The 23,576-nt window shown below is 43.2% G+C and overlaps 1 protein-coding gene across 1 annotated transcript in view; it reads right to left on the bottom strand.

Annotated features, from left to right (window-relative positions):
- The window catches only part of LOC124622979 (sialin-like), a 112,609-nt gene that overhangs the window by 40,542 nt on the left and 48,491 nt on the right, over positions 1–23,576 (bottom strand). Inside the window, exons 6-7 of the mRNA XM_047148768.1 lie at positions 8,863–9,018; positions 8,645–8,774 (exon numbers count right to left, since the gene is read on the bottom strand). Of these exons, the coding sequence (XP_047004724.1) occupies positions 8,645–8,774; positions 8,863–9,018 (286 nt within the window). The remainder of the gene's footprint in view (positions 1–8,644; positions 8,775–8,862; positions 9,019–23,576) is intronic.

Raw genomic sequence — 23,576 nt, 5'->3', positions numbered from 1 at the left:
CTGCACTCACCGAAAACCGTTTTGAATTACAGTACCGCAATTTGAGAATTTTTGACACGGCCATTAAAATTTTTTCGGGTCTCAGGTTTGACCACTTAAAACATCGTTGAATTGTGTTCTGTGTTTGCATCTACATCTATATACTTACTTTACAGTTAACAGCTACGGATTTGGTACAGATTATACACAACCACAGAATAATTCTCTACCTTTCCATTCTCGAATGGCGCGAAGAGAAAATAAATATTTCCGTATGGGCTTTGTTTTCTCTTATTTTAACTCGATGGTAATTTCTCCTTGTGTAGGTCGGAGTCAAGAAAGTATTTTGGCATACGGAGGAGCCAGTATCAAAACTTCACTGCTCTCAAATTTCCAAGACCATGAAGGGGTCACGTAACAAACGTCGAATTAGCATGAAGAGTAGGGAAGTGTGTTGCACCTAGAACAGTCGATGTAAAGTCTGCCAGTTTGACGTCAGGCGAGAGCTGTGTACTGCAGTGTTGCCTACAGAAAAGGCGCTGTGAGGATGCAACTGAAGGGTTCAGTCATCTGTACCGCTCTCGATGACTATGACATGGCAAGCACAAGCAAAACGGAGCAACCAGTTTTTCTTTCTTACCGAAAAATCGTAATAAAAAAGTGCGAAGTAACAAGAAAACTAATTTACATGGTTCTGTGTGCTGGGTAAGTGAATACGAGAAATGTCGAGAAGAAGAACATGGCGCAGTAATATCGGGATTAAAGCGACACGCTGACGTGAAGAACTATCAAAGCAGCGAGGTGTCTGCCCGTCTGATCTAGGAGTAGCTCTTCATATAGCCAGAAAAGTAAGGCCGATTGCTGAAGCAGACTTTGCGAAAGAAGTGATTGTGACGGTTGCTGAAGAAATGTGTCAGCGGTTGGTAGAAGACTTTGAAAGAGTAAGTTTGTCCCCTAAGACCATTATGAGACGTATTCAAGAAATGAATGAAATTTGTACATTATTTCTTAGTTGTCGATGAGAGTAGTGACATATCAGATACTGTATAGTTAGTTAACATTCGAGACATCGATGACAAGTTGAACATGACAGACGAATCGTTGGACTTAGTTTCCCTTAAGGGCACCACCACGTAGTTTGCACATTTTCAAAGGCGTTGAAAAAGCTTGTTTCTGCAGCAACAGATTGGGCTCCGTCTATGGTAGCAGTCGATGTTGGATTAATATCGTGGATCAAAGAATATATAAAACATGTTCCTTGTGCAACACATGATGTCACTGAAACCCACTGTAATCTTCATAAAGATAATCTCTGCAATAAGAACATTCAAGTTAAAAATGTTATAAGTACTGTGGTACAAGTTACAAATTCTATATGGTCAAGAGGCATTATATATAGATAGTTAAAAACTTTTCTTGAAGAATGTGGCGGTCAGAATGGTGATTCCATTACCATTGTAATGTGGCGTGGTTAACCGGAAGGAGAGTGAGGTTGTATCCAGTCTTAGAATTAAGAGACGAAATAACATTTTTCATGACTAGTCAAAACCAGCATGTTCCTCAGATGCAAGAAAAACTTATGTTTCTGACTTATCTTTCCTCGCCAAATTAACAGTTCACCTGAACGATTAAAATACCTCAGTCCAAGGGAAGGTCCTCATCATAACAGATATATACCATAGTGTCAAAGCAGTTAAAATGGTATTGGGCCTGTGGACGAACCAACTGGCGGCTGGAAACACTTAGATTTGCCGAAGTTGTCGTATGGAAGTATTCCAGATATTAGTCTAACCGAAGAATATGTGTAGATCCTACAGTGTCTTCGTAAACAGTTTGAGTCCAGGTTTGAAGATGGAGAAACATTGTCTAGTATGTTTCAACTTTTTGCAACCCGTATTCAGTGGCAGCCAACAATGTTCCTAACACGTACCAAATGGAACTCTTAAACCTACAATGTGACGTTTAGTTGAAGGACACTTATAACCACAAGGAAGACCTGCATGATTTCTGCAAGATGTTCCCGAAACCAGATTTCCGAGGTTATATGCCCATACTGTACGGATATAATGAATGTTTGGTTTGACAAATGTACACGAATTCTTTTCTGTTATGAAATTAGCAAAGTTCAAATCCCGAAGCACCTCCTCAGATCACAACCTAACACGCAGTATCGATTACAAATATTCCAAACATTATGGCGTAATACAATTAAAAGACTTAAGGAAAAACGAAATGCAAAGGTCGGAAAATTTCCACGTAATTTTTATATACAGCTTTCTAATAAAAGCGGAAATGCTATTATTTTCTGTTCTATTTATGTTATAAAATGTCTGGCCTTCACACTAAACTATAATGTTTATGTATTTTCTCGTAGCGTAGAGCCGAAATGCAATTGTTTACAACCTGTGATCATTACGTAATTTAAATAAGTATTAAAATCACGATATCCAAGATATCAGTTGTGCCATTAACACCACATCTGTCTCCCGTCTTTCCTAAATCGTTGCATACCACACGCCTGTTTTCCTGCAGCTGCGGTGCAGAGATGGTGACGTCACGTGCTGCACTTTTCTTCCTTGGGAGTATGCCTAGTTGCAGCGATGTGGACTGACGTCACTACTTGTACTCCCGCGACCTAGAGGATAGTGTACCTAGAAACACATGATGTCTTTTGGTCGGTGCTTCAGTCTAGTAACTGATCTTAGTATCACACGATGGAGGTAGTTTTTACCATCTGATACAGTTTTAGTTGTTGTTAGACATGAAGTTGTGTTTTGTGCAGCTTTTGTAAATGTTTCACGTTCTATGCATTGAATTGCTGTAAAATATATTAAAACTATTTCGAGTATATTGTTAATTCTTTGGATACAAAATTATGCCGTGAGTAAAATGCTATACATGTTTAGGAATATTTATATAACGTGTGGACAGTTAAGGAACACCACGTCACTCATTCACTATCGTGTATCTTGAAATAAGCGTTTCACCATAGAACAAGTGAGAGTTGCAAATGAACTGTGTTGCTTTAATGTCTTAACAACTTTACCTGCCTTGAAAAATGGAAATTTGAGTCTAATAGCTTCAGTTTCAAAATGCATTTAACTTGCAACTGGTTTTTCATATCACTTCTGCTTAATTAGATTTCACTTTCGATTATTGGTTCGTAATAGAGTAGTAATGTAACAGATAGATGGTTAAATGCATTATTGACAAGTTTTTTTTCGGTTGCAATGCCTTTAAATTTCAGACAAATGTTTGTTCCTAAGTCCTTGGAATATGTTTTCACGCTCGGAAAGATCTGAATCTTCAGGAGCAATTCTTGTAATTTCGTAAAAAGTCTGCATCACATAAAACGTGAATGCCATAAAGGAAATCTATTAAACTTCTATTACAGGCCTGGCTAGAGACTAAATTCTTAAACTTGTTTCTTGGTACAACATCCTCCCCTACTACACATCTGGATAAGCAAATTCGATTTTAATCGAAACTTCACGACGTAGGTGTAACACCATTCTCTATCCCAGACATGAGAGAAAATTATAAAGTGGATTTGTCATTCATCTGTTGTATGTGAGAAGATCGTGTTATGCCTCGTGCAAGAAGAAGGAACGTCTTCAAATACGCCTCGGAATTCAAAAGTGCTAGGATTGTGGCATATCGAGATTGCAGTTTATCTTCAGCGTTGCCGCTCACGTTGGTTGGGGTTGCCGTGCTATACGAAATAAACGGGTTCAGAAGGGCTATACTCAACGCCATGCAGGATCTCAACGAACTTCCATACTCCCCTCCCCCCTCCCCCCTCTCCTTCTCGCGACTGGTGTTAATGACAGATATACTAATACTATGGCCATGCAGGATCGTCATGTGCCTTGATTCAGGAAATGGTTTGTTTGTATGGACGTGACCATATGTGCAACTTTCAAGGAGAATCAAGTACGGCCTTCACCATCGTCGTAGGGGTCCAACACCTGACCTGATGGTATAACGTGCTATAGGGTATACCAGACGATCACCTGTGGTTCGGATAGGCGGTATTTTGGACAGCAGTCATTACAGATCTGACCTGTTAAGGCCGGCGCACGACGCCTGCATTATCTTTCAAGAAGACAACGCAAGACTGCATGTTACACTTGCTGTCCTGACCTAACTCGATACGAGGTGTGCTCAGCTGTTGTCATGGTCAGGACGTTCTCTAGACATCTCACCCACTGAAAACTTATGGTCATGAACTGCCGTGAAACCTGTGTGCCACAACCACTCACTAGCCACAGCGATTGATGAAATCCTGCGTCGGGTTGAAGCAGCATGGAATCACGCATCCGCATCTGTTATCCAATTTCAGATTGATTCGCTGTCCAGCCAGGTTAGAGTCGTTACTGCTGCGAGAGGTGGCAAATGTGTACCAAATATCACAGTCTGTAATCTCCAAATAAATGACAAATTTAATCATATATTCTTCCTACTATTCTGTGAAAGCAAAACAAGTAAAATTTCGTAATTTGTATCCTCCCGACTGTTGCAATTCAAATGTCCAGCAGTGCTGAGTTCTCCTTTACGCTCATTCTACACGCAAAATAATAGTGATGTGACTGAACACTGTGCACTAAGGATGCATAAATACTCAGTGGACATCACCTGCGTTATTACAGAATAGTAGTTTTATCTGTTTTATAGAAGACTATCCATGTCATCGTTAAGGAGAGGATATGTCAAACGACATATCAAATTGATTCCAACAGTCGTTCCTTATTTAGTTGCCATATACTTCTGTTGTCAATACTCTCACTATGGGACTGGGAGCAGGTGGACATGAGTTTGGTTGCAAAAATATGGCGTACCACTGTGACCAGTTGCTTGTTCTATCGAGTCTCCTAGATATGGTCTGACAAAGTGCTTAACTCATTGAACTATTGACGTCTATAATCGGCCACTGTGTAAGAACTCACAAACACTTGTTGATATCATAAAGGAGATGAGGATATGCCTAAGTAAAGTCATGGTCAGCATTGACGTGGTCTCCTGTTTTGTAAAGGTGTTAGTGGAAGACAAATTGAAATTATCGGGCCTCTGAAATTTTAAAATCATTTCGACAAACATTGATCACCACTTATTTTTTGTACGATGGAAATTATTACGAAATGAGTAATGGAACAGCCATGGGTTCGCACAATCAACAGCCATGGCCAATTTTTTATGGAGGATACTGAAGAACGAGCACTGAAGAGAGCTCGCTTCTGTCGATCCTGCTTCTTCATGTATGCTGTCGACACTTTCCTCATTTGGCCGCTTGGCAGTAGGAGCTGCAACTGTTGATTGACCTTCTGAATGGTATACATATATCTCAACGGGCGTACCTCTCATCATCCAACTCACAGCAGAGCTATGATGAAAACCATACTACATAAGGCAGAACTGTTTCAGACAAGGAGCACCAAGTCTCCGAGAATAGGCATCTGACGGTGGTGTTGAGAAGGACCGAGTATTCAGTCCGTGTTATTAGGTCAACGGCGTAGAGAAATCCAAGACGCTATGCTGTTGTATCGTGTAAGGAGGACCAGCACATACCACGCTAGCATTCTGTGGTGCAGCTACTACCGAGATAGGTAAAATTCTAAACAGCCAGGGAATCAGACCAGTTTTCCGCCCATTCGAGAAAATAAAACAACTGTTCCGACCTGTTAAAGATAATCTCAGACTGAAGTACCAAGGATTTATAACATTTCTTCGGAGCAGTTACTTGGGGCAGCCTGTTATTGCAGGTTCTTGAGGCGTGACTGGACCATGGTCTTCTACACAGAGTTGAACTATGTACCACACAGCTGTCTATTGAAGAAGTAGACATTCAAACTTTCTAGTTTTGCACTCGGGCCTACACGTGTTATCACTAGCATCTACCTTTTCTTATGAGTGCCAATATTGTGTTGGAACTGCGACGTACTGGTGTAATAATATTATGCTTTGTCTTATCGTTGCCCTTTTAAAACTAGTCTGTTTGTGCTGGGGCAATATTACATATTTTGAAATTTGAGGTCTACAGTTAATTCTTTTAACCATTTTTAATTTGCCTTTGTCTTGATGTGATCTATCTTTGCTGTATTTTATCTTACTATATTCTGGGGCTGTTAACATTGTTTCTTTTGGCTGTGGCTGTGTGTTTGTGCTTTTCCGTTGCAGCACTGCAGAGGGCACCTAGGCCATGTCTAAATCGATGTCCGGAGTACGACGCCTTGGCCGACCAGTACCAGAGGGAACGGGAGGTTCTTTTGGCCGTGGGGAAAATGGCAGCCGATACGGCGTCACTGAGTTCTTCGGGTTGCAGTGAGTGGGGATCTTGCATTAAGTTAAGTTTCCTTTGCATTGGGACGCCAAGGTGTCTGTTCCGTTTGCTATACTGCTTATATATTTACCTTCAAAACCATAAAGGAAGGAGACTAGTGTTCTGAATTATACCTTATGTGCAGCGGGAGTTGAACTTATGTACATGTTAAAGAGAAATTCTTGATGGGTAGCGGAAATTGGAAATTTCGTGAATTGTCCTTTTGCGCTTGCCCAGGTGACCTATTTAAAAGAAACTTATTTCATCTTTATTATTCAAGTGTCCTTGTTAAATGAAACTGATTTTACTTTTTATTACTGAAGTGCTTACAGTTAGTATAGAAGTTATAAGAAGTTCTTCTTTGCACCTATTTCAATTATAAAGATATTGTGTAATGTATTTTTCTGACTTGTGAATAAGAGACACTTGTAGAAAAGTTTTGGTAAATACTGTGCCCTTTGGGTTAAACTGTTGATCAGTAATAAATTAGTTGTATCTTGCAAGTCCTCTGTACTTGTTATTATTTCACTTGTCACCGGTTTGCACGTGAACTCCACGTTGCAAACACTTAAACATCACGTGCTTACATTATTCCAAAACAAAACAAAAAAAACTAGCATACTACACGTACGGAACAGTACTGATTCATTACAACAGCAGCTCTATGTGGGGAGCACAAACGTCTTTACAGACATTGTAATTACAAAGCATGTTCTGGTACACACTCCCCATCCCACCAGGTGTCTCTTCAGTTTCTAGTGCAGCGGCCAGAATTTCGTACTAGCAGATCTTCTTCTGTCTCTACAGGAGTTTCGTAAATTAAACTTTGCATACGGCCCCACAAGAAGCAGTCCATAGGAGTTAAGTTCGGCGATCGCGGTGGCCACACGTTTGGAGCACCTCGGCATCTCCGTCTTTCACAATATCGTCTGTTGAGATGTATCCGAACCGTAAGTGAGAAGTGAGGTGGTGCACCATCGGACAGAAACCACATATCCTGGCTGATACTCAGTGGCACAGCTTCCAAGAACATGTCCAATACGTTTCTTAGGAAAGTCAAGTTTGCTGGACCAGTGGGCTTGAGTGGAAGGAGGTATGACCCAATCGCGTGACCGTCCAGAATACTTGCCCACACTTTAATACCCAACCAATAATGAAATCCCTGAACATGCGTGGCACGAGGGTTTTCATCTGCCCAAGATGGCTATTTCGTGAAATCAGAGCACAGTCCCTATTGAATTTACATTCATCTGTGAACAGACTCGACATATAAACAGGGATGTATCGATGCAGCGGTGCGGGAGCCTCGTGTAGTAGGCAACGCCTTGTGGAAAATCGACAAGACATATAGCGTGTGCCCTTTGTTAAGTGGTAAGGATGTAACTGTTGCTCATGAGGAACTTCACAGACCATACTGTAACACCCACTGCACGCGCAGTTCTTCGAGTATTCGTTGACGGGTTCTCTTCAACATGATACAGTACATCTTCTTCAAACTCGGGAGTGCAGCGTTTCAGTGGAGCACCAGAGTGTTGCCCCTTCTGGGTGAGAGTACCTCTTTCTCGGAGCTGTTGCGTAACTTTGGCAAAAACTTTGTGCGACTGCCTGTTACGTTGCGGGAAACGTTCGTCACACAACCGACTAGCTGGCTGTGTATTCCGAAAACGTGTACCTAACCATGTTTACTGTATCCGAGACGTGCAAGCACTGAATAGGCCTCTCTCGCAGCAAGGCAAACGTTAAGTGACATCAGGTGACCGTCTGATGCAGTCGATCTGTCTACCCTATTGCATGCCGGGACGAGCGACTTTGAGACCTTTCTCTTTCCCTCTGGAGATGTGGACGCATTACACATCTGAACTGAAACCGTCGTAGAACGGAAACGGTACGCTCCCGGACATGGGTTCCAATTCCAAATATTGTGTACTCACTGTACTCTTACCTTCTAGAAGTTCTGAACACCCTGTATAATCTATGGACGTAGAGTGCTCCACTTCACTATGCGTTATTTCTTTAATGCCACAACCACGTAATACAGCCAATCACACGCCGTCCTCTGCACATAAAGTGGGAGCCTCCCCTGTTTTTACGACACAAAGACTGAGCTCCGCACGGCGATAAGGAGGTGGTCATCGAAATCTTCAGATTTTATCCGAATTACAAGTGGTAAATAATCCAAGAACTTTTTACTCAATAACGCTGACCTGTTATTTTACAGCTGTTAGTAAGGCGCTAGTGCGCGGACATCCATTCCTTCTTAAAACTTTATCTACTACGCCCCCTCTACAATTCCTAGAAGCCTGTGATAGGATTTGTGAAACACCTTGTTTAACAAGGAGATTTACTTACATACAGCGTTCCATATTCTGAAGACAGTCATAAGGTGCACGCCTCTCTGTGTTAATTTCTCTGTCAGGAAGCTGTAGACACTGCAGCTCATCCAACAAAATAGATAAGGCAGAGCTGAGATGAGGCCAGCCTGAAACAAATGTGGAAAAGTGTGATACATACTCGTCACGGAAACTGATAGTGTGTTTATTTCCCGCCTGAGGTATAGAGATACTCACCTCGTCGATGTCGAAGTGAAGTATGTTTTGCATGTAGGTTGGCAACTCAGACAGCAGGGTGTAGTTGACCCACGCCCCTCCAATTGAAAGTATATTGTGCGCCCACATTGCAGGACAGGTCAGGATAAGAGGCCACGGGTTTCGAATGAATTCATCCTGTTGAATTAATAACACATACAGTTTTTATCCCCGAAGATTACAATGTTCGTCTGCTAGATTACAAATTCTTGAACTCTTAAAACTTTCCTTATAAAAAGAACCTTCCTCCCTCAGCCTTCCCAATTTATGTCCACGTAGTAAAGCTTGAAATAACTCAATATACATATCTGAACCACACCAAGATTCGGACTTACATATGAACCGTTCGTGCAGACGTTGAGTAGTTAGGAATCTTGAGGAAAGCAAGGATGGATAGTGATGGGACTAAATCGTCTCAAGAGGGTGAAATCCCAGCCCGGCACCAAACTTTTGAATCACTCAAGTTTAATTAAAATAAGTGTCCTGTAATATTACATGACGCCTCGTTCTTTAAAAAAATTCAATTTCTAGAGTAAGAGGCCGGACGTTGTGGCTGAGCGGTTCTAGGCGCTTCAGTCCGGAACCGCGCTGCTGCTACGGTCGCAGGTTCGAATCCTGCTTCGGGCACGGAAGTGTGTGATGTCCCTAGGTTAGTTAGGTTTAATTAGTTCTAAGTCTAGGGGACTGATAGCCTCAGATGTTAAGTCCCATAGTACTTAGAGCCATTTGAACCATTAGAGTAAGGAGGCTTACTGGGGACAGAGTTTCTGTTTGCCATGACTTCTGTGTGTCATGGCCCAACCTAAACCGACTCTACTCCAGTCATAGTGAGGAGACATCATGTTTAATGTGGATTTAGAACTACGGTGCAACCTGACGTTCTTCACTCATGTTATCAGAGGTGAAGGACGGAGGTTAGTGCCTATAAAAAATAATCGCATGAACAGCGAATCGGAGCTACACTTTGGCCATAAGAACCTACCGTTAATCCACCAGACCTCTGATGTCCTCATCCTGCTGGGTTATGATTTTCTCGTAACGAAAGTCGCGTAACACTGTATGATAATCTTGACTGCCGGAAGATGAATTCGATCTTCTTCACTCCACTCGTTTCCTGGCTCTGCTGCAATCTTGCTCGACCACATTACCTGTCTCTAGATACATCAGCTACACAAAGCGTACTTTCGACTTCATTTTGTAAACACTGAAATCGAATCACATAACGGCCATCTGCACAAACTGGCAACATTGTAGGAAGCGAGGGTTCCTACAAGAAGTGTTGTCATCTGCTCGAGCTTTCCTGGCTGTTGTGTTGATATTTGTAGCGGTCTCATCAGCGAAGTCATCGTGTAAGTAGGCTGTTTAGGTTTTTATGTTGGTAACGCCACGTAGTGCTCTGTATGAAAATCGCTGACTGCACTGTGTGCATTCTGTGGCTGGTTGGACTCATTGTTGGAATATTCGCTTGTGCAGTGTTGGGCAGTTGGATGTGAACTGCGCGTAGAGTTGGACAGTTGGAGGCGAATCGCCAGTAGTGGTGGATGTGGGGAGAGAGATGCCAGAGTTTTGAGAGATTACTATGAGCGGACGATCTGGACGTGTGTCCGTCAAAAAAAGGAAATTTGTAAGACTGGATGTCATGAACTGATATATATATATATATATATATATATATATATATATATATATATATATATATATATATATATTATGACTTTTGAACATTATTAAGGTAAATACATTGTTTGTTCTCTATCAAAATATTTCATTTGCTAACTATGCCTATCAGTAGTTAGCGCCTTCAGTAGTTAGAATCTTTTATTTAGCTGGCAGTATTGGCGCTTGCTGTATTGCAATAGTTCGAGTAACGAAGATTTTTGAGAGGTAAGTGATTCATGAAAGGTATAGGTTATTATTAGTCAGGGCCATTTTTTGTAGGGATTATTGAAAGTCAGATTGCGATGCGCTAAAAACATTGTGTGTCAGTTTAGTGATGATCAGAATAAGTAAAGAGAAAACTGTTTGAATACGTTCAGTTTTGCTCAGCTGTTTGAAAACCAAATAACGCAAGAGTTTTTCCAGCACTGTCATTCTTTACATACAAAGGGGAAGTTTCAAACGGTGCCCCTATAAACTAACTGCTGGCGAATGTGGCTTTCTTTGTGAAAATTGTGTATGGAAAGGTAAAATGTAAAAATGTAAAATCTCAGTATGGCATCTGCTTTACCAACGATCAACTTTATATGATCATTCCATTTTAAATCACTCCTAACGCGTACTCCCAGATAATTTATGGAATTAATTGCTTCCAGTTGCTGACCTACTATATTGTAGCTAAATGGTAAGGGATCTATCTTTCTATGTACTCGCAGCACATTACACATGTCTACATTGAGATTCAATTGCCATTCCCTGCACCATGCGTCAATTCGCTGCAGATCCTCCTGCATTTCAGTACAATTTTCCAATGTTACAACGTCTCGATATACTACAGCATCATCCACAAAAAGCCTCAGTGCACTTCCGATGGCATCCACAAGGTCATTTATGTATATTGTGAATAGCAACGGTCCTACGACACTCCCCTGCGGCACACCTGAAATCACTCTTACTTCGGAAGACTTCTCTCCATTGAGAATGACATGCTGAGTTCTGTTATCTAGGAACTCTTCAATCCAATCATACAATTGGTCTGATAGTCCATATGCTCTTACTTTGTTAATTAAACGACTGTGGGGAACTGTAACGAACGCCTTGTGGAAATCAAGAAACACGGCATCTACCTGGGAACCGGTGTCTGTGGCTCTCTGAGTCTCGTGGACGAATAGTGCGAGCTGGGTTTCACACGACCGTCTTTTTCGAAACCCATGCTGATTCCTACAGAGTAGATTTTTAGTCTCCAGAAAAGTCATTATACTCGAACATAATACGTGTTCCAAAATTCTACATCTGATCGACGTTAGAGATATAGGTCTATAGTTCTGCACATCTGTTCGACGTCCCTTCTTGAAAACGGGGATGACCTGTGCCCTTTTCCAATCCTTTGGAACGCTACGCTCTTCTAGGGACCTACGGTACACCGCTGCAAGAAGGGGGGCAAGTTCCTTCGCGTACTCTGTGTAAAATCGAACTGGTATCCCATCAGGTCCAGCGGCCTTTCCTCTTTTGAGCGATTTTAATTGTTTCTCTATCCCTCTGTCGTCTATTTCGATATCTACCATTCTGTCATCTGTGCGACAATCTAGAGAAGGAACTACAATGCAGTCTTCCTCTGTGAAACAGCTTTGGAAAAAGACATCTAGTATTTTGGCCTTCAGTCTGTCATCCTCTGTTTCAGTACCATTTTGGTCACAGAGTGTCTGGACATTTTGTTTTGATCCACCTACCGCTTTGACATAAGACCAACTTTTCCTAGGATTTTCTACCAAGTCAGTACATAGAACTTTACTTTCGAATTCATTGAACGCCCCTCGCATAGCCATCCTCACACTACATTTCGCTTCGCGTAATTTTTGTTTGTCTGCAAGGCTTTGGCTATGTTTATGTTTGCTGTGAAGTACCCTTTGCTTCCGCAGCAGTTTTCTAACTTGGTTGTTGTACCACGGTGGCTCTTTTCCATCTCTTACGATCTTGCTTGGCACATACTCATCTAGCGCATATTGTAAGATGGTTTTGAACTTTGTCCACTGATCCTCAACACTATCTGTACTTGAGACAAAACTTTTGCATTGAGCCGTCAGGTACTCTGTAATCTGCTTTTTGTCACTTTTGCTAAACAGAAAAATCTTCCTACCTTTTTTAATATTTCTATTTACGGCTGAAATCATCGATGAAGTAACGGCTTTATGATCGCTGATTCCCTGTTCTGCGTTAACTGTTTCAAATAGTTCGGGTCTGTTTGTCACCGTAAGGTCAAATATGTTATCGCCACGAGTCGGTTCTCTGTTTAACTGCTCAAGGTAGTTTTCAGATAAAGCGCTTAAGAAAATTTCACTAGATTCTTTGTCCCTGCCACCCGTTATGAACGTTTCAGTCATCCGGTAAACTAAAATTTCCACCCAGAACTATAACATGGTGGGGAAATCTACTCGAAATATTTCTCAAATTAACCTTCAGGTGCTCAGCCATAACAGCTGCTGAGCCAGGGGGCCTATAGAGACATCCTATTACCATGTCTGAGCCTGCTTTAACCGTGACCTTCACCCAAATTATTTCACATTTCGGATCTCCGTCAATTTCCTTCGATACTATTGCACTTTTTAGCGCTATAAACACGCCTCCCCCTTCACTGTCCAGCCTGTCTCTGCGGTATACATTCCAATCTGAGTTTGAGGATTTCATTACTGTTTACGTCTGGTTTCAGCCAACTTTCTGTCCCTAGTACTATATGGGCAGTGTGACCGTTTATTAATGAGAGTAGTTCTGGGACCTTTCTATAGACGCTCCTGCAGTTTACTATTAGCACATTAATATTGTTATTCCCTATTGCATTTTGCCTACTCCTACCTTGCCGCATCTCAGGAGGCGTCTTGTCGGGCCTAGGGAGGGAATTCTCTAACCTAAAAAACCCACATGTGCACTCCACACGTACTCCGCTACCCTTGTACCCGCTTCCTGCGTGTAGTGCACGCCTGACCTATCCAGGGGGACCCTACGTTTCTCCACCCGATAGCGGAGGTCGAGAAATTTGCACACCAGATCTCCGCAGAATCGTCTGAGCCTCTGGTTTAAGCCTTCTACTCGGCTCCAAACCAGAGGACCGCGATCGGTTCTGGGAACGATACTACAAATAGTTAGCTCAGATTCCACCCCGCGAGCGAGGCTTTCCGCCTTCACCAATTCCGCCAACCGCCTGTACGAACTGAGGATGACCTCTGAACCCAGACGGCAGGAGCCATCGGTGCCGACATGAGCAACAATTTGCAGTCGGGTGCACCCAGTGCTCTCTATCGCCGCCGGCAGGGCCTCCTCCACATCTAGGATGAGATCCTCCGGAAAGCAAACACAGTGAACACTGGCCTTCTTCCCCGACCTTTCCGCTATTTCCCTAAGGGGCTCCATCACCCGCCTAACATTGGAGCTCCCAATAACTAATTAACGCCTCCCCCCCCCCCCCCCCCGTGTGCCTGTTCGGACCTTGCTGAAGGAGCGGCCACATGTCCACTCATAGGCAGAGCGGGCGATGCCACACGGCCAACTTCCACATTGACCCTCCGCCTCGTGCGCCGCGAACGCCGCTGAACCCGCCACTCCCCTTGGGGAGAGAGTGGTCCAACCGCGCCGGGTACCCGCGAAGATGTCTCGACAGTAGGGATAGTGGGTGAAGCATGTAACACCTGGGGTGTACCATGCGACGCACCAGACTCCCCACTGCCGCACTGCCGCAGCAGACGGCTGACCGCGGCCACAACACATTCAGCTATTCGCGAACAGTGGCCAGCTCCTGCTGCGTCCGTACACGGCAGTCACACATCCTATCCATCCTAAGAAATCAATTTACTGTAGAGAGTTAATCAACTTTTTAGTAGACTGCTAATTCACTAAAGGCGGCTGATAGTTGACTAAACTGTGGTTGCTAGACACTTCTTGTAGAAAACAATGAAAATAGCACTACCTGTCTCTGGACTGTATTGAAAACAAACACTAGCACTACTGGAACTATGGTTGACTAAAGGGACTCTATCTGACTGTATTCAAAACAAACACGAAATATATGGAACACTATTACTAGCACCTGACAATTAAAGCTTCCTAAAAGCAAAAACACACGCAAGAAGAAGTGACAAGTAAGAAAAATACAGTTAATACTTCAATTGACGTAGCTCGCTGCACAGCAGACGTGAAGCAGACGGCAGTACAGCACAGTACAGCAGGTTGAATCACCAGATATATTTACAAATTTGCTGTTAGTGTGCGTGGGATAGTAAAGAGAGTGCTCCTGCTCTCATCCGAATCGCACCCTAGACTGTAGCTTCAGGTGTAGGTCCAGTGTGCGTAGCACGCAGGCAGGTTGGTTGCAGGCCCTCAACTGACCTCCATCTAACCAATACAAGGCCATCACTGGCGCCGAGGCAGAGCCAGCTTTCACCAAAAAACACAACAGACTTCCACCCTGCTCTCCAATGAGCTCTCGCTTGACACCACTGAAGTCCAAATAGAAGTTGTTTGGGGACTGTGGAATGCAACTGCTGTGTCACTGTGGTGCCAGTTGCCCCAAAACCATCCGCGGAATACGATAGCCTTCCCTCTCCGTAATGTCACGTGGCCGTCCGGAGCCCGGTCTCCTTGCGACCTTACGTTGTCGTGATCACCGCTGCCAGCAATCGCGTCAGTGGTTACGTTCCCACCAGGTCTTTCTACAGTATCACGGAATGGACATCCAGATTCTCATAATCCTATTACACGACCTCGTTCAAACTCATTGAGGTGTCGATCATGTCGTCTTTGTTGTCTTAAAGGCATTCTTGACTGACATCAACTCACTACGTCCAGTCTCAAAGCTAACTAACGCTCACTACCGTGATAGCGTGCATTCAAAGCAAACTTGATCTGCACCCTCCTTTTGCCGCTCTTGTGCGACTGGCGAGAAATTTAAATAGACATCATCTTTCAGATGTAGAAATACGCCTACCAACTTTCGTTTATGTCGTAAAACTCGTTTTTGATACTGAGGTGTTTCTTCCGTCAGTATATGAGTGCGTACGGCTCTTGGTACTTTCAGTGCGGATTCACCGAATCTTCCGAACTTCTGCGGGATTATCAATTGCTACGAGCAGTTGGGCTAATGGAAAGGGGCGCTAGTTGCGCGTGACAGGGTGAGAATTTGAATTGGACGGCGAGCGCGTCCGGAGCACTGAGGCCTTTAAGGCAACCGTTCTGGAGCTGCGGAGCATCTGGGTTTAGTCCTGGTCCGGTACAAATTTTCGACCTCCACCAGTGATTTACTTCAGTGCCTATAGGTGACTGGAGTACTGTTTTCTCGTAATATAGATGGGCCAACAGCCGCCTGATACCAGCCGGAATCCGCCAAGGTGATTGCAGCGCATCACACCTTTCGCCTTTGATCTACTGTGTATGTTTCTGCTCTCGCTTTGGCAAACATAAAATTATTTTTCTATTGTACCTTGATGTTCAGCACGAAATGTCTTCGATAATCAATTGAAAACCGTATTGTAAGAACAGCGTTCTGGATATTGCTCAGGCAGCTTATAACTCAAGGTATACTGAAGTATGTAATCAACCAATGCGGTCAAAATTTACCTGAAAAAGTGGTGCGTAAGCTCCGGCCGCGTTACTTTGGTGTGTTGTTACGAAGTTTTCTACAAGTGTACAGAGATTCTAGTATTGTGTTCTTGCAGTGATGTACTGATTGTGGCATATTTCAGGATTATATTGTTTAAAAGGTTAGAAGTGGCGAAGGCAGGGGCGGCAGCTCGAAACGTTTGTGCCATGTATAGGATGATTTCTGCATAAGAAACCACTTCAGAATATAGTTTTTTCGTTTAAAGTACGATCGCTTTGACACGAATTATTTAGCACGTTCGGAAAGACCAACGGGTTTTTATATAGGAAATTTTTATGCTTCATGAAACGATCCACACCACCATGACAGACAATTGTCCAATGCGTTGAGTTGTGGCCACTTAAACTTCGTGTAACACTTGCATTCAGTGGGCAATGTTGGGGAAAAAGGAAAGAAAGCAATTCTGGTCTTAACCCGTCGACATTGAGGTCATTAGAGACAGAGTCATTTCGAAGGATAGATCCCGGAATTCCATTTAAGCGGTTCATGGAAACTATGGAAAACCTAAATCAGGATGGCTTGGTGCTGCTTTGAACCATCATGTGTTAACTTTATAAAATACAATTAATGACTGAGTCCTAGCAGAAACATCGGAACCAAAGGTCAGTGTGAGTCCATAAAATGTAATGTTATGCTCCCGGTGAGACAAAGAGCTTGGTTGGGAAGCTATCACTCACCACACTCATTCATCCAAACATATGCCCTCCAATATTTATCTGTCCCACGCATCAAACAACCATTAAGAGCATTCCTTTGCTGACGAAAATGCGCTTCAAACTTAGCTTGATGACATATGTAACTAGTAGGTTCCTACTGGCCCGGAATCGAATAGCTACAAGAGATTTTCAGACTGTTTTAGATAATGCGACAGAATAGAATGTTGCTGATTAATCTTTCCCTTTTTCTTGCTCTATTGTGTTCAAAAACAATCTAAAAATGCTTTAAAATATGCACTGCATTAATACAAATTATTACAAATTGTCAAGATAATCTGATGAAGAAGTTGTATCGTAACTAAATATAACATATGCGTAACCCGAGCACAATTTAGTAACAATTTATGCCCTTTTTACCTCAAAACACTCTATGTCTAACTGAAGTCGTGTGTGATTCTGATACAGTATTACAGGAGTATTGCAAAAGTATGGAAATATGGCGGGTGGAATAGATGCATAAATCCCAGTACCACAATTTCATCAATGTGACTTGCATTCACAAAAAACTAAAACTTACGTGAACAGAAGCAAAGAAATGGAAGCTTTACCAAATTAGCAATTCTCCAAAATCATACGCTTCTCGCCTTTAGATCTTCTGGTTGCTGAAAGTTGTGAAGAATTCCTTAGTGATATTTGATCTGGATGTTTGTAGCTCTGTCATAGAAGATGTAAAAAGAAGGTCTGTCACAAGATTGGCACCGATAGCTATGGCAGTTTTCACTTTAGAATGCAGCCATGTTATCACAGAGCCAGTGAAAAATTGCCACATTTAACATTGCCTCATTTTCCCAGTGATGGCTTTGACAAATAATTCTTTGCCTAAAAGAGAAAATCGGTTGTGGTTCCTGAAATCAAAAACAGTTTGAAAATTTGATGGCACACCATAGATTAAAATCATCCATTACATTTAACTATATTTTGTGCCACTTCAGGATGAAAGAAGACTATCACAGGGCTGCCAGACACGTTCCGAAATGGTGCCAAGTGTCGATTATACAGGCAGAAGTATGAAACCGGTTCCACAGCCGAAGTGTTCCGCGAGTGTGCTTGCTTATCGGGAGCAAAGTTTGTGCTTAAAGAAAAGAGTAGCAGGCAGCCGCTGAACTGACTGAAGGCTGAGTTATCAAAAATATAAAACAATCAGTTTGAGTCCCATTGCTGTACTTGGGTTTGGGCTTAAACCATAGTTACGATTACCGCGAAGATGCACAGATAGCAACCAGAACACCATAAATTAAGAACAGGAGGAATTAATTTGGTTGCACACCTTTTTAATAGCTGTCACAATTATTTTAGTTTTTCTGTCTTAAGCAGACTGAAAACTGAAAAGCTCATTCACCAGTGTAGTGCCTCGCAGTTGGTTCAGTTTTCTCTTAATTTGTTACCTGATGGTGTCATACTAAAGACGCCTCTGGTTATTAGAAGATCCATATGACAATCATAGAGGAGAAACTGTTAGAATAGACTGTTACATTAAATCTAAATGGTGAAATAATTTAGCGTTATTCTCGCTGAAGGAATTAAATAACTGTAGCTTGGAGCTGCGTTTACACAGTGACTTGCAATAACATTTGGGGATAGTGCTGGAATGTACGGAGATAATTCAGATTCTGCTAATTGATTCAGCCGAACTAACACAATTCCTTAACAGTATTAACTTCTGCCAGTGAAATAATTGCTCAATGATGTGTAAGCGCAACAGATCATTATCAAATGCCCGTTAGTCATAGCAATTTGTCCTACGCTTACACCTTTCTGTAGACGATTTAATTTCTTCAACAGGCTGTCACGCTGGTGTGGACATATTAAACAAGAGTAATGGACTACCACAATATCATGCAGCGCCATTATTGCCTCTACTGTCCGCGCCCCTACAGTGGAATTTTCGTAATTAATTATCCTACACACAGAAACATACTCTGTCGGAAAAAAATAGTACACCATTTTAGAGATTTCCAATTTATTCAAGATTTATTGTTGCAGTTTTGCATATGTAGTACAAAAATGATTACATTTACAGATCAATAACGCGAGCGATTCTGAAATACCACACTGGACTCGCATTCGGAAGGACGACGGTTCAATCCCGCGTCCGGCCATCCTGATTTAGGTTTTCCGTGATTTCCCTAAATCACTTCAGGCAAATGCCGGGATGGTTCCTCTGAAAGGGCACGGCCGACTTCCTTCCCCATCCTTCCCTAATCCGATGAGACCGATGACCACGCTGTCTGGTCTCCTTCCCCAAACCAACCAACCAACCAATCTGAAATACCAGGTATCCACCTATGCTGAAACATCCATACTAGTACGTGGTGTAGCCTCCACGGGCGGCAACGCATGTGCTGACTCAGGGATCCAGTCGATCACACAGATGGCGAATACTGTCCTGGTATACGTTACGCCCCACCTGTTGGACCTCTTCAAGTAGTTCTCTCAAGAATTGTTGATTGACGAGTCACATGAGTCACTTCTGGTTCTGTCGTATCCCACAGATGCTCCATTGGAGACAAGTCCGGAGGTCGTGCTGGCCAGGGAAGTTGCTGCACCTCTTGCAGAGCACGTGGTGCAGTGTGTGGGTGAGCTTTTTCGTGTTGGAACAACACATCACCTTAACGTCGCACGGACGGCAAAATAACGGGTCTAACAACATTCTGCACGTATCAGCCGCTGGTTGGTGTTCCCTCCAGAAACACCAAAGGTGAATGAGAATTGTAGCTTGTCGCACCCGAGACCATAAGGCCTGAGATGGGACCAGTTTGTATTGGACGAATGCACTCCATAATACGGTGCTCATCAGGTTACGTCTTACATGCAAACAACCATTACTTGCATGCAAGCAGAATCTGCTTTTATCGCTGAAGAGCACTGCGTGCCATTCCATCTTCAAAGCGATCCTCTGATGGCATCGGTCGAGCCGTGCACGTCGCTGATGTGAGGTGACTAGAAGAGGGGGTAGAGGTGTGCGCTACCATAGTCCCACTGCTAATAATCGGTTCGCAACAATTCGTGTGAACAGGTCTGGGCTCACAAGCCCTCTTACCTGTGCTGTGATGACTGTACGATCTGTCACTGCTGTCATTACACTACTGGTGCAGAATTTTCAACTTGTGAGGCAATTTTTCGAAAGGACAATCTCACCACACGGAATGCTACAATCTGAGTCCTTTCAAACTCGCTCACTTGGCTGTAAGAAGCACGAGCGCGCGTCCGTGGCCATGTTGCCTGCTTGCTTCACACGTTTGCCTCACACTCAGCCTTATGACTGTGAGTATTCCTTATTAAAGGGTTGACACAGATGTCACTGTGATAGCTACGCCTCTAAGCTATCTGTTGCCGGACGACGTTGAAACCATTAGCAGTATACCTACTATCCCCCCCCCCCCCCCCCCCCCGTGCCATACGCCATCATCGGATCAAAATCGATGTTATCTTTCTGGATGTACTAATTCTTTCGCAGCAGTGTCATTTAAAGATTTAAAGTATTGTAATCTTTCTGCTCTCGCAGTTAGCTGGGCCACTCTCTATGGATTTCAAATGTCTGTCTTTTGAAACTGGCATACGTATTACCAAAAGTAATCATGATGTCGTGCATCCCTCGGGCTCTAGGACATCTCTACTACTCTCGTCGAGGGACAATCACCGACTCCTTTATTACGTACTACGCAACTCATCATGTATTGTTATATTTTTCTTATGGAAGCTTATTTAGGGCTATCCTTTATTCCTCGTATAACAAAATCCATTCCAAGGAAAACAAAACGGACGGTGACATGAGATATCCTTTCCTTACTGCCACACTGATGTTAAGTAAGTCTCTGTCGAGTAGTATGGGAGGCGGTCGGGCGGGGGTGGGTGCAAGCAGTGGGGAGGGGGGAGGGGGTGGGGAATACAAGATGCCATACATACTCTGATTATTGATGGATCCAGCTGAAGACTAGGGTCAGTGAACTTGATAGCAGCTTACCAAGATATCACTTTATTCAATGACATTTCTTGAGATCATGTTCTGACGCTGCAAAAACATACACATCTGAAACCTGCTTCTTCTTCAACTTCAAGCAGCAGTATATCACAAGAAACTTCTTCAGGAACTTTCCGGTTTTACCATCTAGCTTCGATAGTAGACTAGAAAAGTCGTTAGTGCAGGTATGGACATTCTCGAGCACGTAGGACATAATACACACAAACAGTGTCTGCGGCACTGAGATCGACACGGCATTACAAGGGCCACGCCGAAAGTCGGTCAGTTCTGTAGCAGCGACCTTAAACGCGTCTTCAGCATCACCCAAATATTGGATTGCTGGGGAAGGTCGAAATAATGAATGTTGAGCTCCATTTTGCGTCAAGACTTGATGTGTTACACCCTGCCACTGTAGAATGAGAATGCACTGCAACGTAACGTGAATGTCTGGTAGTGACCAGCTGAGTTATCCTATCTTACACCTTGCCACACTTAAATGACTTACGGTGAGGTGGTTGCAGATGCCTGATCTGACACCGCACGTATTACATCTACTTCTAAATACATACTCCATAAACCATAGTATGTTGCGTGGCGGAGGATATCCACCACCACTGCCAGTCTTTTTCTTTCCTGGTCTACTGGCAAATAAAACGAGGCACAAACTATTGTCTACATGCCTCCGTATGAGTCATAATTTATCGTATCTTATCTTCGTGGTCCTCACGCGAAATGTAATTGGCGGCAGTAGAGTTGTTGGGCAGTTAGCCTCACATGCCGGTTCCTTAAATTTTCGCAATAGTGCTCGTCGAAAAGAACGCCGCCTTTTCTCCAGAGGTTCCAATTCGAGTTCCCGAAGCATCTCCATAACAGTTACATGCTGTTCGATCCTATCCGTAACAAAACTAGCACCCCCGCCCTCTCAGAATTGTTTCGATATCTTCTTTCAATACGACCTCCTACGGATCCCAAACATTCGAGCAGTACTCCAAATTAGGTCGCACTAGTGTCCTTCATGTGGTCTCCTTTACAGATGAGCAACACTTCCCCCAAATTCTTCCAGTTAATCGAAGTCGGCCTCACGACAAATTCCATATTCCTTCCATTTCAAATTGCTCTGCAACGTTACGCTGAGACGTTCAGATGTTTGGACGACGTGACTGTGTCAAGCAGGATACTGATAATGCTGTATCCGAACATCACGGGTTTTTTCTCCTACATATCCGCATTAAGTCTTTTTTTTCATTAAGAGTAAGCTGCAATTCATACACCAACTAGAAATTTTGTCTAAGTTATCTAACATTCTCCTACAGTCGCTGAACTTCGATACCTTACCATACACACCGAGCGAGGTGGCGCAGTGGTTAGTACACTGGACTCGCATTCGGGAGGACGACGGTTCAATCCCGCGTCCGGCCATCCTGATTTAGGTTTTCCGTGATTTCCCTAAATAGCTCCAGGCAAATGCCGGGATTGTTCCTTTCAAAGGGCACGGCCGACTTCCTTCCCCGTCCTTCCCTAATCCGATGAGACCGATGACCTCGCTGTCTGGTCTCCTCCCCAAAACCAGCCAGCCAGCCTTACCATACACCACGGCATCATCAACAAACAGCCGCAGATTGTTGCTCACCCTGTGCACCAATTCATTTATGTATAGAGAAAACATAACAGCGTCCTATCACACTTCCTTGTGGCACTCTAAACGTTACTCTTGTCTCTGATGGACACTTGTTGTCGAAGGCAGCATATTGGTTTTTCGTTACTTAAGAAGCCTTCAAGCCACTCACATATCTAGGAACCTGTTCCATATGCTCATACATTCTTTTAAGTCTGCAGTGTGTCACCGTGTCACATACTTTTCGGAAATCCAGATATATGGAATCTGCCTGTTGCCCTTCATCCATAGTTCGCAAACAGAGTTTCGCACGAGTGATACTTTTCTAAAACCCTGCTGATTTGTGGACAGAAACTTTCCGATTTCAAGAAAAATTATTACATTCGAACTCAGAATACTGCCGGGTCACGAATGTTGCCTTTAGCTTCGACCTTTCAATTACCTCTCAAGATGCCAAAGACCGTATTTACCTACATTCATGTTTGAAAGGCGGGTACCTAGGTTCATGTCGAATCGATGTACGAATAAGTGTGCGACATGATCACGTCCCACCACTTCGAATGAAGTTGCGGGGGTAAATCGCAGTCATTGTCCAAATTACTTCATGTATTGTTGCAATTAAGGTCCATATTGTTTTTCAGAACTGACTTGAGCTGCTGACTAACGTAACTGGAAATTCTGAACTTCCAGGTGTGGGCGGAGTCCAAGTACATCGTGCTATTCCACCAGTTGCAATTGCGAGGACTATTCGGAAAGTAAGGCCCGATCGGGCGCGAAATGGAAACCACAGTGTGAAAATCCGTTGAAGACCAACTTAGAAACTTGAATTGGAGGAAAGCACAATCCGCTGCCTTCTATGACTAGGGTATCGGAAAGTTGGAACAACGCTACGACAGATGTTTCAGGCGGAGTGCCCCCTTTATAGAGAAGTACCTCGAATGTGTTGTTAACTGTTGCAAATGAAACATTTTTGATTTTCACAGCAGTTTCCCTTTCGCGACCGATCGGACCATACTTTCCGAACAGCTTTCATAGAACTGTGGAACATTTGGCACATCGCGTTTAGTGGGAATTAACTTTTAGACGTTTGCCTCGCCAGTT

Source organism: Schistocerca americana, chromosome 7, assembly GCF_021461395.2.
Source record: "Schistocerca americana isolate TAMUIC-IGC-003095 chromosome 7, iqSchAmer2.1, whole genome shotgun sequence".
Taxonomy (NCBI): domain Eukaryota; kingdom Metazoa; phylum Arthropoda; class Insecta; order Orthoptera; family Acrididae; genus Schistocerca; species Schistocerca americana.
The sequence above is the reverse complement of the archived record's forward strand: the minus strand, read 5'-3'. Positions and strand labels throughout refer to the sequence as shown.